At 31.6% G+C, this 12,922-nt stretch overlaps 2 protein-coding genes across 5 annotated transcripts; both read right to left on the bottom strand.

The window, feature by feature from the left end:
• Window positions 1–297: 297 nt before the first annotated feature.
• On the bottom strand, window positions 298–2,622 carry LOC106765336 (short-chain dehydrogenase TIC 32, chloroplastic-like). 4 transcript variants are annotated; one of them, XM_014649922.2, is made up of 8 exons: window positions 2,515–2,622; window positions 2,235–2,302; window positions 1,449–1,594; window positions 1,097–1,328; window positions 941–1,020; window positions 693–846; window positions 538–616; window positions 298–441 (listed from the first exon to the last, which is right to left on the bottom strand). In XM_014649922.2, the coding sequence occupies exons 3-8, from the start codon at window positions 1,552–1,554 to the stop codon at window positions 313–315; spliced, it is 780 nt and encodes a 259-aa protein (XP_014505408.1). In that variant the 5' UTR covers window positions 1,555–1,594; window positions 2,235–2,302; window positions 2,515–2,622; the 3' UTR covers window positions 298–312. The 4 variants fall into 4 exon arrangements, with proteins under 4 accessions (XP_014505408.1, XP_014505414.1, XP_022634708.1 ...); XM_014649928.2 differs by having other exon boundaries at window positions 538–610; XM_022778987.1 differs by lacking the exons at window positions 2,235–2,302; window positions 2,515–2,622 and having other exon boundaries at window positions 1,097–1,355; window positions 1,449–1,574.
• A 1,308-nt stretch (window positions 2,623–3,930) lies between these two features.
• Window positions 3,931–6,572, bottom strand: LOC106762011. Its single transcript, XM_014645685.1, has 3 exons — window positions 6,557–6,572; window positions 4,023–4,448; window positions 3,931–3,971 (listed from the first exon to the last, which is right to left on the bottom strand). The coding sequence occupies exons 1-3, from the start codon at window positions 6,570–6,572 to the stop codon at window positions 3,931–3,933; spliced, it is 483 nt and encodes a 160-aa protein (XP_014501171.1).
• Window positions 6,573–12,922: the final 6,350 nt, after the last annotated feature.

Here is a 12,922-nt window from a genome sequence, read left to right as displayed (position 1 = left end):
TAAGAAGTAAATTTTAACTCAATTTTATAAAATTAATTAATAAAATAATGCTTATATTTATTTATATATATTATAAATTTATTTTATTTTTAATCAATATTATATTAAATATCTAATATATATCTCTCTCAGCTCCAAACATATATATTTTAAATATAAAACTAAATATTAATAAATAATTTTATAACAAGGGACATGTTCATGAATAATATAATGAACTAAACAAATAATAAAATTCATTATGATATATTTTAACACATTACTTTAAACATCTATTTTATTTGTGTAGTAATTTAAATGATGTTATTTACATTAGTCTGATGTAAACCATAAAGTTACAGAAATGTATGGATTACCTGTGAGTAGAGGACTCTGAAGGTAAATATTGGTGACAGTGGCTCCTGGATGAAGAGAATTAGCAGTAATATCCACTCCATCTTCCTGATCATTTGCAAAATCGAACAACTGCTACAATTATGGCATGTTGAAATAATTAATGCATAACATTTAATAATTTATAACTCACTATGGCACAACCTTAAGACGTCTTGCAAGTTCATTGACATGTAAAATATTAGCAAGCTTTGATTGTCCATAGGCACGCCAATTGCTGTAACTATACACAAACAAACAAAATTTATTATGCACTTCTTCTCTTCTTTTCTTGAAATCTATATGTAATTACTTGATACCTTGATGGATCGTTAAGTTTGTCAAAAAGGATTCCGTTAGGATAAGTAAATCTATGACCCATGGAGGAGACATTAATAATTCTTCCTTGTATCTTACTTTCTCTTGCTGTTTTCTTCATATTTTCCAGCAACAGATTTGTTAGAAGAAAATGACCTGTCAAATTATGTTCCAAATAATGGAAAACATTGAGATTATTTTCACAATTTTCCCCAACCCAATATCATAATAAAATTAATGTAATGAATACCTAAATAATTTATAGCAAATTGAAGTTCAATGTTATCCTTGGATAGCATGAAAGGGCATGCACAAATCCCTGCATTATTTCTTAGAATTTAAGAAAAAAGGGAAGTTAGAAAAATAGTAAATGAAAGAAAAAGTGGAATAAAGTTTTGGTGCTTACATCAAAATATTCAATGGAAGAGAAGTTGAGTTAAACTGATCTGCAAAATGATGAACAGAGGCCATTGAACTTAGATCCAACTTCATGACATCAACTTTAGCAGTGGGAAATTGCTTAAGTATTGAATCCTTAACATTAAAAGCATCCATCATATCAATCACTGCCATTATCACATGCACACCACGCAATGCAAGAACACGAGCTGTCTCAGCACCTATACCGCTTGATGCACCTATTGTTCTTTCAACACCAGCAACAACTTCAATAAAAATGTCTATGCATGTAAATAACAGAAAAAAAATGAGATAATATGAAAGAATAATCCATTGAGGAAGGGAAAGAAGAATGTAACCAGTAACAATAGCAGTAAGACCAGTGGCGTCTATTCCGAGAGTAACTTCTTCTGCTGTGGAAGACCATGAAAACCCAGAAACTCCTCTTCTTTTGAATGGCCACATCTTCTCTTTTTCTCTGTCTCTAATTCTCAACTCAATTCTTCTGTATATCAGTTCCAAAATTATACTATTAATTGCTCATACATAAATTATAGGTGGGTTGGTGCACCTACATGAAATCATAAATGAAGTATTTTATATAAAGTTTTCATTAGTTCTCTCAAACTTTTATATATATATATATATATTTATTATGCGTGAAGTTAAATATTAATAAATAATATAATAATAATTTGATAATGGATAAAATAATAAATTTAATAAATATTAAATTTTGTTAAAGTAGATTATAATTTATAATTATGATATCATGTTTAGAATTTAATTTAAGTCTAACTAAATCTTATAAAATTATTTTATAAAATAAAATTTAATGTAAAAATTTATATATAATAAATTGATGTTATGTGATGTGTAACTTTTAACTATATGCTTTTAAATTTGAGTTTTGTTTTTGACGGTGTAGAAGCATATACACCAAAACTACATGGAGGAAAAAGAAATAATAATATCAATAGTATGGAAAATATAGAGAAAAATTAAGTAGGTTGAAGTAGAAAGGTGGTGTGAGCAGGAAACTTCTTTAAGCACAATGAAACAAGTAGAGAACCCCACAACAGACCTTACAATAATTAGAAAATGGAGGAACCTTGGAAATTGCTAGAACAGAAACACTAGCAAACCTGGTTTTAAGACCTTGGATCTGTGAAGCTTGCCTCTTCTCTATGTTTTTCCAGCGGTTGAATCTGAACTGCATAAGTTTCAAGATTAATATATAAGTTTGATTCTATTCCAACATAAACACACAAAAACAAGAGCAGAAAACTTGAATAACATAAAATGATTTTTGTTGCACGAATTTCTCTCACAGACAGTCCTTGTTCAACCAAACATTTAAAATGTTTAGCAACAAATATGAAAAACATGGGACAACTATTAAGGAATGGGTAGGAGTTGATATACCTATAGAATTCTTTGACCGTTTGAGAATAGATGATTTGGTTACCTCTCTCTTTATATAAAAGGGATTTGTGATCAAACTCAAGAGAATTAAGAACAAAAGAAGAAGAAAAAGATACATAAGGACTTGCGGGTGAAGGCGATACTGAGGATGGGATATGTTATATACTCTTCCAAACTTATTATCTTTCAACAACCATTTTTATGTATTTTTTGGAAAAAGTTTTTTTAAGAACAATTTTTTAACAACGCATACGTGATAGTTTATGATTGGTTCATTTTAAATATTTTTTAAAACATAAATTCAAACAGACCAATAAAATAATGATATGTGTTTTGTTGTCAAAATGTTGTTAAAAAAATTGTCAAAATATCATGTACTTAATTTTTATATAGCAACTTATTTATGTTTCGATTAAACAATTTAATTTAATATATCACTATTATAGAGTCAAGAAATGGAGGAAAGAGAATATGTGGGTTGTTAAAATAACTCTTTTATGTGTGAAAGGTTGTTGTCAAAAGGAAAAAGTTGTTCAAAGGTTGAGAAAGATAACACAATTTATTTTAAAGACAAGCAACTATCTTTTATTTTAAAAAGTGAGAGTCAATGGGTAGTCGTATACATATTATATTATATTACTATGCATGATTGAGTCTTATTATGGTATATCAAGTATTTGGATCAATAAATCCCAAATAATTTAGGTTAAAGTTCATAAACAAAAATATAAATAATATAAATATTATCTCTTACAAGACATTTTATTAGTTTAGTATTTTATTTATTATATTTTTGTTTGTTGTTGTATTAAGTAATATTGAAAGGATTTTCGAGGTGAAGAAAGGTTATAACTTTAGAAAAATGTATTAAAACGGATAAGAAAGGTAACAAAATTGAGGGTGTGAATAGCAAATCTATCTTGTGGGTAATAAGTGGGTTAAATATGCTTTTAGTCCCTGAAGTTTCACTGATTTTTGGTTTTAGTCCCTGCATGAAACATTGATGGCATTTCATCCTCTTAGTATGAAAACTCGTATTTTTAGTCCCTAAAAACAGACGCCGTTAGTTTTTTTGTGATGTGGCTAACGGTCTGCCATGTCTTCTCTTTACACTGCCTGCTACGTAGAATTTTTAAATTAACCATTTTAGCACGTGTGTTGGTGAGTTATCAGATTGAATTAGGATTTTAGGTCAAAATCGTTTTTGGCAATTCAAGGAAAACTGACGTTTCTGGAAACGTTTCTGCAATTGTACACAAATGAAACTGGGGTGGTTCTGGCGAATCCAAAACCCTCAATCTCTTGTTGCTGAAATTGCAGTTATGAACAGGTTTATTGCATGCCTACCTCCCCCACCCCATAGACCACAGTATTCAAAACTAAAAACAAAATCTATGTCCAAATGCCCTAAAGCGACTAAGTCCGAGAAACACTCCATGAAAGCGATCGAAAATGCCCTAAAGACCGATGATGATAGCCACTACCACTACTATGACTGTAACCATGACTATGGCTATGATGATGATCTTTACAACTAGTGTTACGGCCAAAGGACCGGTTTCTATTTGCAATTGAGGCATTGGAGTCCTTATCATCAAGCATCCCAATTGCCAAATCAACGAGGGCCTTCCTAGCTCTTCGAAATTGGCCCTCGCCAATGCTCCTCTGATTCCCCAATGCATAGACAATAATCTCCAAAAGCTTCTGCCATTGGCGAATCTGCTCAATCCCATCACGAATAGCGTTACAAACATCCAAAGCCTTAACACTGCGGTCAAAGTAATCAAACACCATGCGATCCAAGAGAGGTCTCAACACCTGTGTCTTCTGGGCACGGACAATGGCTCTGAATTCCTCTTGGCGACACAGGAAGCAATCAAGGAGCTTCCCAACCCACGAGACTGAAAGCAAATCATCAGGGGCAACCCACGAGACTGAAAAATGTCAGTTTTTCCCAATTGCAAAAAACGATTTTGACCTAAAATCCTAATTCAATCTGATAACTCACCAACACACGTGCTAAAATGGTTAATTTCATTTCAAATTAAAAAAAATTCTATGTGGCAGGCAGTGTAAAGAGAAGACATGACAGACCGTTAGCCACATCACAAAAAAACTAACGGCGTCTGTTTTTAGGGACTAAAAATACGAGTTTTCATACTAAGAGGATGAAATGCCATCAATGTTTCATGCAGGGACTAAAACCAAAAATCAGTGAAACTTCAGGGACTAAAAGCATATTTAAGTTAAGTGTTAATTAATAAAGTTATAATTTATAAGTTCTTAATTGTTAAACTAATTTATTTGTTTAGTAGTTTGTATTTTATAAGTTAGAAATTCTTAAATTTATTTTGATATATTAAGAAAACATGAGACTTTTGGTAGGTGTTTAACGTTCTTTGCTAAAAAAATATACTATATGGGTAGTGTTCAACGTGAAAAATTTAATCCTCGTGAAAAATCAAGACTCCAAATTATGCATTTTTTATTTTTGTATTTCTTTTATTGAAGTTTTCTTTTAACTAGTATTTTTATCTTTATATTGCACATGATAAATATTTTTTTATAAAATTATAATTTTTATAAATAAATAGTTTTACATTTATAAATTATACTATATAATTAATATTTATAATCAATATTTTTAAAATTTTTTAAACCATGATTGAAAAATCATATAAAAAGTTAAAATTTGAAATACAAGTCTTTTGAAACTTTATGCATATTGAATTTCACTTACACAGAAGATAAAAATAGAAAAGCTGAAAAATAACTAGAAAAGAGTGAATAGATTTAAAATTCCATGTAACTAAAAACTACAATGTTCAAAATTATTTCTTAAATTATTTAGCAGTAAATTTTAAGATGTAACCTTAATAATATTTGAAGTAATAAATAAAGTAAGAAAAAAAGGAACCATTAGTAACGTTCATACCGATATGTCGGCTATATTTTTGGTAAGTAAATGTAATTTCTTTTTGTATTCATGCAATCATTTTCTATATTATTACTATTAATCAATTCTATTAATGTTTATACTGTCTTTATACAATCAGGTTCTATATAGATCATAAGTATTGTTTATATGAAACCGTCCTATTAAATTACTTTCATTAAAATAAAAAATGATTTATTTTAATATGATAAAGGCAGTTAAGGTTTTTAAAATTTTAAAATAAAATTATTATAATTTAGGTGGTGGAAGGAAAGTGTTCACGTCTATTCCCCACTGTGATACAAAATAATGAATGGTGTTCATAATTAATCAGAAACAAGGTTATGTGGGAAACTTCTTTTGTTTGTCTTTGATTGAATATACAATTAATGTCATCCACCATATTAATACGATCATGTACAATTTACACCTAAAGCGTTTTAAAAATATTAGTCAATAAATAAAAGAAATATCAAATACGACATTTTTTTATATATTTATTGGGTTTTATGAAATAGGTTATTTTTTTTTTCTAATTGGATTTCTAAAAATGAAAAATTAAAGTAATTGATTCCCGTTAAATTGGGTTAGCGAGTTAACTTTTAAGTGACGTATTGAGTGTTCTCCCTCCACCTTCCTTTTTTTTCTCCCTCCACCTCCCCAAAATTTTTTTAATACCAAATTACCCTTTAATTTAAATTCAATTTTACTTTTTACCTTTCTTTATTTACCAAATTTTAAATCATTCTCACTTTCTCTACCGCATCCCTACCCCTCCTCCAGCTTTCTCTCACTCTTTCTCTTTTTTTTGAGATCTGCTTACCTCCGTTTCACTTCTGATATCCGTTTATTCTCACTCTAACTCTTTGCTCTCCGTTAGTGGTGGTAAGGTGGTGTGGTGTGGTGCTGTGTGGTTGTTCATGTTGTTCGTGGTGCGGTGGTTGATTAGTTTCACAAATGACATTAAACTGCATGTACTTGATTAGGTTGTTTTCATTCTGGAAAAAATACATATCATATGGGAGCCACTTTTGCTGCCTTCAACCTACAAGAAAAGCATGTGTACTGTCTTAAAGTCAGTTTTCTCAAGAATTGCTAGAGATATACTTCTATTAGACGACATAGTTGCAGAGGAGACTTTACAGGTAGAATTTATACCATAAGTCAACTAATTAATGTTAGCCTTATACAGAAAAGCGGTTACATTTTAAGATTATATCTTTTCCCATTTATTTTATTTCTTTTTCAGTTAATATTATAAAAGCAGTTAATATTCTGAAAGTGGCCCATTTTAAAATAAAAACTGTTTTCAAACGTGTGTGAGTGCGCCCATGATTCCCGCAACAATCTCTTCTAACGTTAAATACTCTGTGATGGTTTTTGGAGTACAAAAGAATATAGAAAATTTCATATCAGGTCACTGAGCCTACTCTTTACTTCATATACATCCCCATCGTGTTTTAAGAACAAGGGTTCAGAAACCAGAAGATAGGCAAGCATACAACAATGGCTGGAGGTTTCTGCTTCCGCTTTTATTCTTGTAAATCTGAATATGATTAAATGTGTTTGTTTGATATATTTAGATTTATTGAATCTTCAGTATGAATCTGTTATATGTTTTTACATTTGGTATCAGAGCATGTTTATCCTCTGCCTTATCTGGTTCACTCCCCTGTGCGTATTTTGTTTTTTATTTTTTATCAATTGTTTTGAAACTGGAGAAAGAAGAAAATTTTCTGTGAAATATTTTTTATGTTGGAGGTTGAAGATGATTGAAACGACATTAGGTTTTGCGTTTCACTTCATTTTGGGCATCTTTCAGAAACCTATATTTCATTTTTTTTTATTTCTTCTTTACCTACTGCATATCTGCATATTTACACGCACTGAGGCACGCTGCTTGCTTCTGGATTTAATTTAGATTGTACGGTGCACTGTTTGAGTTGTCTTTTCTATCTGCACATTGGCTTTTCATATATATTAAATTAAGTGTTGTTTATAGTGCTTTTCCGTGTTACTGGTATAGCACGTTTATATATATATATATATATATATATATATATATATATATATATATATATATATATATATATATATAGTATGACACTTTTATGATAGACAGAACTCCTATACACAGGATTAAAGCCCTTTTAGGATTAAAGTGCCGCGTGGCATTAGTATATAAATATGAAATTATATATTTATAATATGATGCTTATATTTTATTTAGATTAAATATAAAATCTAAAGATAATTTAATGTTTAGTGATAAATATAATTTTTAATAATTAGAGAGTAGCCACAACATCTTTAATTAATTAAATTATATTATAAAGATCATTTTATTGAAACATTAATTGTAATTAATTATATATAGTGTGATGAAATATACCCACATGATTTTTGTTACATTTGTATAATTAATTAGGATAAAATATTAATTATAATTCTTAATTTTCCCATAGGAATTAGGAATGTGATGTAATTTAATAGTTTTATCATAAGGTTAAATGAGTCTAATTGAGTAAGGCTTTAGCCCAGGCAACTTTTATGTTAATAGACTCATTGGTAAAGACATGTTTTGCATTGGTAAAACATGTCATTTATTTTAGTCTCAAATTATGATAATGAACATGATTTTAAATTTGCAGTTTCTCAATCTTTGAATATTTTTGATATCAAGTGTGGTATTCCCGAATTGAAAGGAGATAATTATAAGATTTGGAAGGAGAAAATTCTTCTTCATTTAGGCTGGATGGACATAGACTGTGCTATTAGAAAACCAGAACCACCGGGTATTACTGACACTAGCACTCCAGATGCCATTGAACTTTATGAAAAATGGGAGAGGTCAAATCGTCTCTCTGTAACGTTCATAAAAATCAACATTTCTTCTAGAATCCGGGGTTCGGTTGATCAGTATGAGAATGTCAAGGATTTATTGAAGGCTATTGATGAGCAGTTTACGACATCTGATAAATCTCTTGCCAGCACTCTTATAATGCAGTTTTCATCCTTAAAGCTCACTGGAATTAGAGGAGTGCGTGATCATATCATGTGCATAAGGGACATTGTGGCTCAACTAAAAGCTTTGGAAGTTACTATGTCTGATTCATTCCTAGTGCACTATATTTTATGCACTTTGCCTCACCATTATGCTCCCTTTAAAATCTCTTACAACAAACATAAGGACAAATGCTCTATTAATGAATTATTGACCAAGTGTGTTCAAGAAGAAGAAAGGCTATTGATTGAAGAAGGGGAGAAGGTGAACTTGACCACTTCATTTAAGAATAAGAAGAACCAAGTTAATAAGAAGGGAAAGATTCCTGCTCAACCAGTTATTAAGAAGGAGTCGAAATGTTTCTTTTGTAAAAAGAAGGGACACATGAAGAAGGAATGTCAAAAGTTTAAGGATTGGCTGGAGAAGAAAGGTAATTTGTTTGCTTTTGTCTGTTATGAATCTAATTTGACTAGTTTTAATCATAACACATGATGGATTGATTCTGGTTCTACAATCCATGTTTCTAATACCTTGCAGGGTATGGAAAACCTAAGGAAACCGATGGGAAGTGAACAACGCATCTATTCAGGAAGCAAGATGAGTTCACATGTTGAAGCCATTGGAACGTGCAATTTAGTTTTAAGCAGTGGTTTTGTTTTATGTTTAGAAAAGACCTTTTATGTTCCTAGTTTTAGCAAGAATTTAATTTCTATTTCACAACTTGCACCTTTGGATTTTTCCTTTGATTTTATGGATTCTAGTTTTACTTTATTGAATAAATCCAAAGTTATTGGTTTTGGGGAATTATGCGATGGTCTTTACTTTATTAAATTGCAAAACAACGCTGCTTATAGTTCTATGCATGTTTCTGCTGGGTTAAAAAGATGTGTTATGAATGAGGATTCTTCTGTTTTATGGCACTGAAGATTGGGACATATCTCCATTGAGAGAATTAAGCGATTAGTAAATGAAGGAGTACTTAGTACTTTGGATTTTACTGATTTTAAGACTTGTGTGGATTGCATAAAGGGAAAACAAACTAACAAGTCTAAAAGAGGTGCTAAGAGGAGTTCAAATTTACTAGAAATTATTCATACAGATATTTGTTATCCGGATATGGATGCGAGTAGTCCAAAATACTTTATCACCTTTATAGATGATTACTCACGATACATGTATCTGTACTTACTTCGTTCTAAGGATGAAGCCTTAGATGCCTTTAAAGTTTTTAAGGTTGAAGTAGAGTTACAACGTGGAAAGAAAATTAAGATTGTGAGATCAGACAGAGGTGGAGAGTACTACGGTAGATACACGGAGAATGGACAAGCACCTGGTCCGTTTGCTAGATTTCTTCAAGAACATGGTATTGTTGCCTAATATACCATGCCTGGCTCTCTAGATCAGAATGGTGTAGCAGAAAGAAGAAATCGAACCTTGATGGATATGGTGAGAAGTATGAGGAGTAATTCAAAACTTCCTCAGTTCTTATGGACTGAAGCACTTAAGACGACTGTGTATATAGTAAATTGGGTCCCAACTAAGGCTGTTTTAAAAACACCTTTTGAGTTATTCAAAGGTTGGAAACCTAGTTTACGACATGTACGCGTTTGGGGATGTCCGTCTGAAGTAAGAATTTATAATCCACAAGAGAAGAAACTAGACCCAAGGACTATTAGTGGGTATTTCATTGGATATGCTGAAAAGTCCAAAGGTTATAGATTCTATTGTCCAAATCATAACATTAGGATTGTGGAATCAAGAAATGCAAAGTTTCTTGAAAATGATTTGATTAGTGGGAGTGATTTAAATCAAGACGTTGATCTTGAAAAAGATCACTGTGAAGCTTAAACCTCTCAATCAAATGAAAGATTGGTAGTCATTCACCTTCCTCCAGTTCAAAAGCGTATTGAACAACCAATAATTGAAGTTCCACAAATTGCTGAAAATGATAATATAGATCAAGTTGTTGACGAGGAGCAACAAGTAAATGTTGAACAACCANTTGAACAACAAGCTNCTCATCAAGATGTTNAGACAACATTAAGAAGATCTACTAGAATCAGAAGACCAACAGTTTCTAGTGATTATGAAGTGTATTTACAAGAATCGGATTACAACATTGGAGCCGAAAATGATCCTGAAACGTTTTCACAAGCCATGAGTTCTAAAGAATCAAACCTATGGTATGATGCNATGAAAGACGAGATGGATTCTATGGCATCCAACAAAGTCTGGGATCTCGTTCAGTTGCCTAATGGTGTAAAATCCATTGGATGTAGATGGGTCTTCAAAACCAAGAAGGACTCAAAAGGCAACATTGAGAGACATAAGGCAAGACTTGTTGCCAAAGGATTCACTCAGAGAGAAGGAATTAACTACACAGAGACATTTTCTCCTGTATCTAAGAAAGATTCCTTCCGAGTAATTATGGCATTAGTAGCTCATTTTGACTTTGAGTTACATCAAATGGATGTGAAAACAACATTCCTTAATGGTGATCTAGAGGAAGAGGTTTACATGAAACAACCTGAAGGATTCTCTTCTAAAGACAGTGAGCACTTGGTATGTAAGCTTAATAAATCCATCTATGGATTAAAACAAGCCTCCCGGCAATGGTATTTAAAGTTTCATGATGTTATCACTTCATTAGGTTTTGAAGAAATGGATCAATGTATATACCAAAAGGTCAGTGGGAGTAAGATTTGTTTCCTTGTTTTATATGTGGATGACATTTTGCTAACAACCAACGATAAGGGTTTGCTATATGAAGTGAAACAATTTCTCTCAAAGAACTTTGACATGAAGGATATGGGAGAGGCATCTTATGTCATTGGCATTAAGATCCATAGGGAAAGATCTCGAGGCATTTTGGGTTTGTCTCAAGAGACCTATATCAACAAAGTTTTAGAGAGGTTTAACATGAAGAATTGTTCACCAAGTGTAGCTCCCATTGTAAAGGGTGACAAATTTGAATTAAGTTAATGCCCGAAAAATGATCTTGAGTGGGAACAGATGAAAAATATTCCATATGCTTCAACTGTCGGAAGTCTTATGTATGCTCAAGTTTGTACTAGACCTGACATTGCATTTGTAGTTGGAGTTTTAGGAAGATATCAGAGTAATCCAGGTGTTGACTACGGGAAAGTTGCAAAGAAAGTAATGAGATATCTTCAAGGAACAAAAGATTTCATGTTCATGTATAGATGAACTGCTAATTTAGAAGTGATTGGCTACTCTGATTCAGACTATGCTGGTTGCGTTGATTCACGAAAATCAACATCTGGTTACATTTTTATGTTAGCTGATGGAGCAGTATCTTGGAGTAGCAAAAAGCAGACCTTGACTGCTACTTCTACTATGGAAGCTGAGTTCGTTTCTTGTTTTGAGGCTTCTTCACATGGTGTATGGTTGAAGANTTTTATATCTGGNCTTANAGTTGTGGANTCAATTGTTAGGCCACTGAAGTTATATTGTGATAACTCTGCTGCTGTTTTCATGGCTAAGAATAATAAAAGTGGAAGTCGAAGTAAGCACATCGATATTAAATATCTAGCCATAAGAGAACGTGTTAAAGAAAAGAAAGTGGTCATTGAGCACGTTAGCACTGAGTTGATGATTGCTGATCCTTTAACTAAAGGCATGCCACCAAAGAATTTTAAGGATCATGTAACTCGAATGGGACTTGGTTCCATGATGTGACAATCATTGTAAGTACTTTCATTTTGATAAAACTCTTATTCAGTTTAATGTTTTCTCAATTATTTGTGCACATAATTAATTACTTTGAGAAAACTCATTTAGTTGTGACCTAGAATAAACATATGNTTTATTCATTAAAGTTAAGAGCTTGTGATGTGAGACTAAATACATCGTAATACATGGGAGATAATACTCATTATTAGAGGAACTGTCACCATGATTCATATATTTGGTCTCTTATTACGTTTGATGGTTGAATAAAATGGACCAAGTGGGAGAATGTTAGCCTTATACAGAAAAGAGGTTACATTTTAAGATTATATATTTTCCCATTTATTTTATTTCTTTTTCAGTTAGTATTATAAAAGCAGTTAATATTTTGAAAGTGGCCCATTTTAAAATAAAAACTGTTTTCAAACGTGTGTGGGTGTGCCCATGATTCCCGCAACAATCTCTTCTAACGTTAAATACTCTGTGATGTTTTTTGGAGTACAAAAGAATATAGAAAATTTCATATCAGGTCACTTAGCCTACTCTTTACTTCATATATATCACCATCGTGTTTTAAGAGCAAGGGTTTTGTTAACTCATTGGCAAGTGTACCAAATCGTTCAAGTAATAAAACTGGTAAGACCAGGTATCGTTTTCCCAAGAGACTTGTGCAACACATGACAATTCTTCCTTTCATAACTCAATTAGACATCAAAGTGCACAAAAACACAAGAAACTCTTTTTGGTATTTTTATCAAACAGTTGGTGTGCAAGGAATT

The sequence above is a fragment of the Vigna radiata genome, chromosome 1, assembly GCF_000741045.1.
Source record: "Vigna radiata var. radiata cultivar VC1973A chromosome 1, Vradiata_ver6, whole genome shotgun sequence".
NCBI lineage: Eukaryota > Viridiplantae > Streptophyta > Magnoliopsida > Fabales > Fabaceae > Vigna > Vigna radiata.
The sequence above is the reverse complement of the archived record's forward strand: the minus strand, read 5'-3'. Positions and strand labels throughout refer to the sequence as shown.

Coding starts and splice junctions, on each gene's coding strand:
- LOC106765336 (XM_022778987.1), bottom strand. CDS start 1,554: ATGTGGCCATTCAAAAGAAGAGGAGTTTCTGGGTTTTCATGGTCTTCC. Junction 1,356..1,448: donor TCTTACTGCTATTGTTACTG/GTTACATTCTTC, acceptor TTTTTATTGAAG/TTGTTGCTGGTGTTGAAAGA. Junction 1,021..1,096: donor CTTCCATTGAATATTTTGAT/GTAAGCACCAAA, acceptor TTAAATTCTAAG/AAATAATGCAGGGATTTGTG.
- LOC106762011 (XM_014645685.1), bottom strand. Junction 3,972..4,022: donor AGATCATCATCATAGCCATA/GTCATGGTTACA, acceptor ATCGGTCTTTAG/GGCATTTTCGATCGCTTTCA.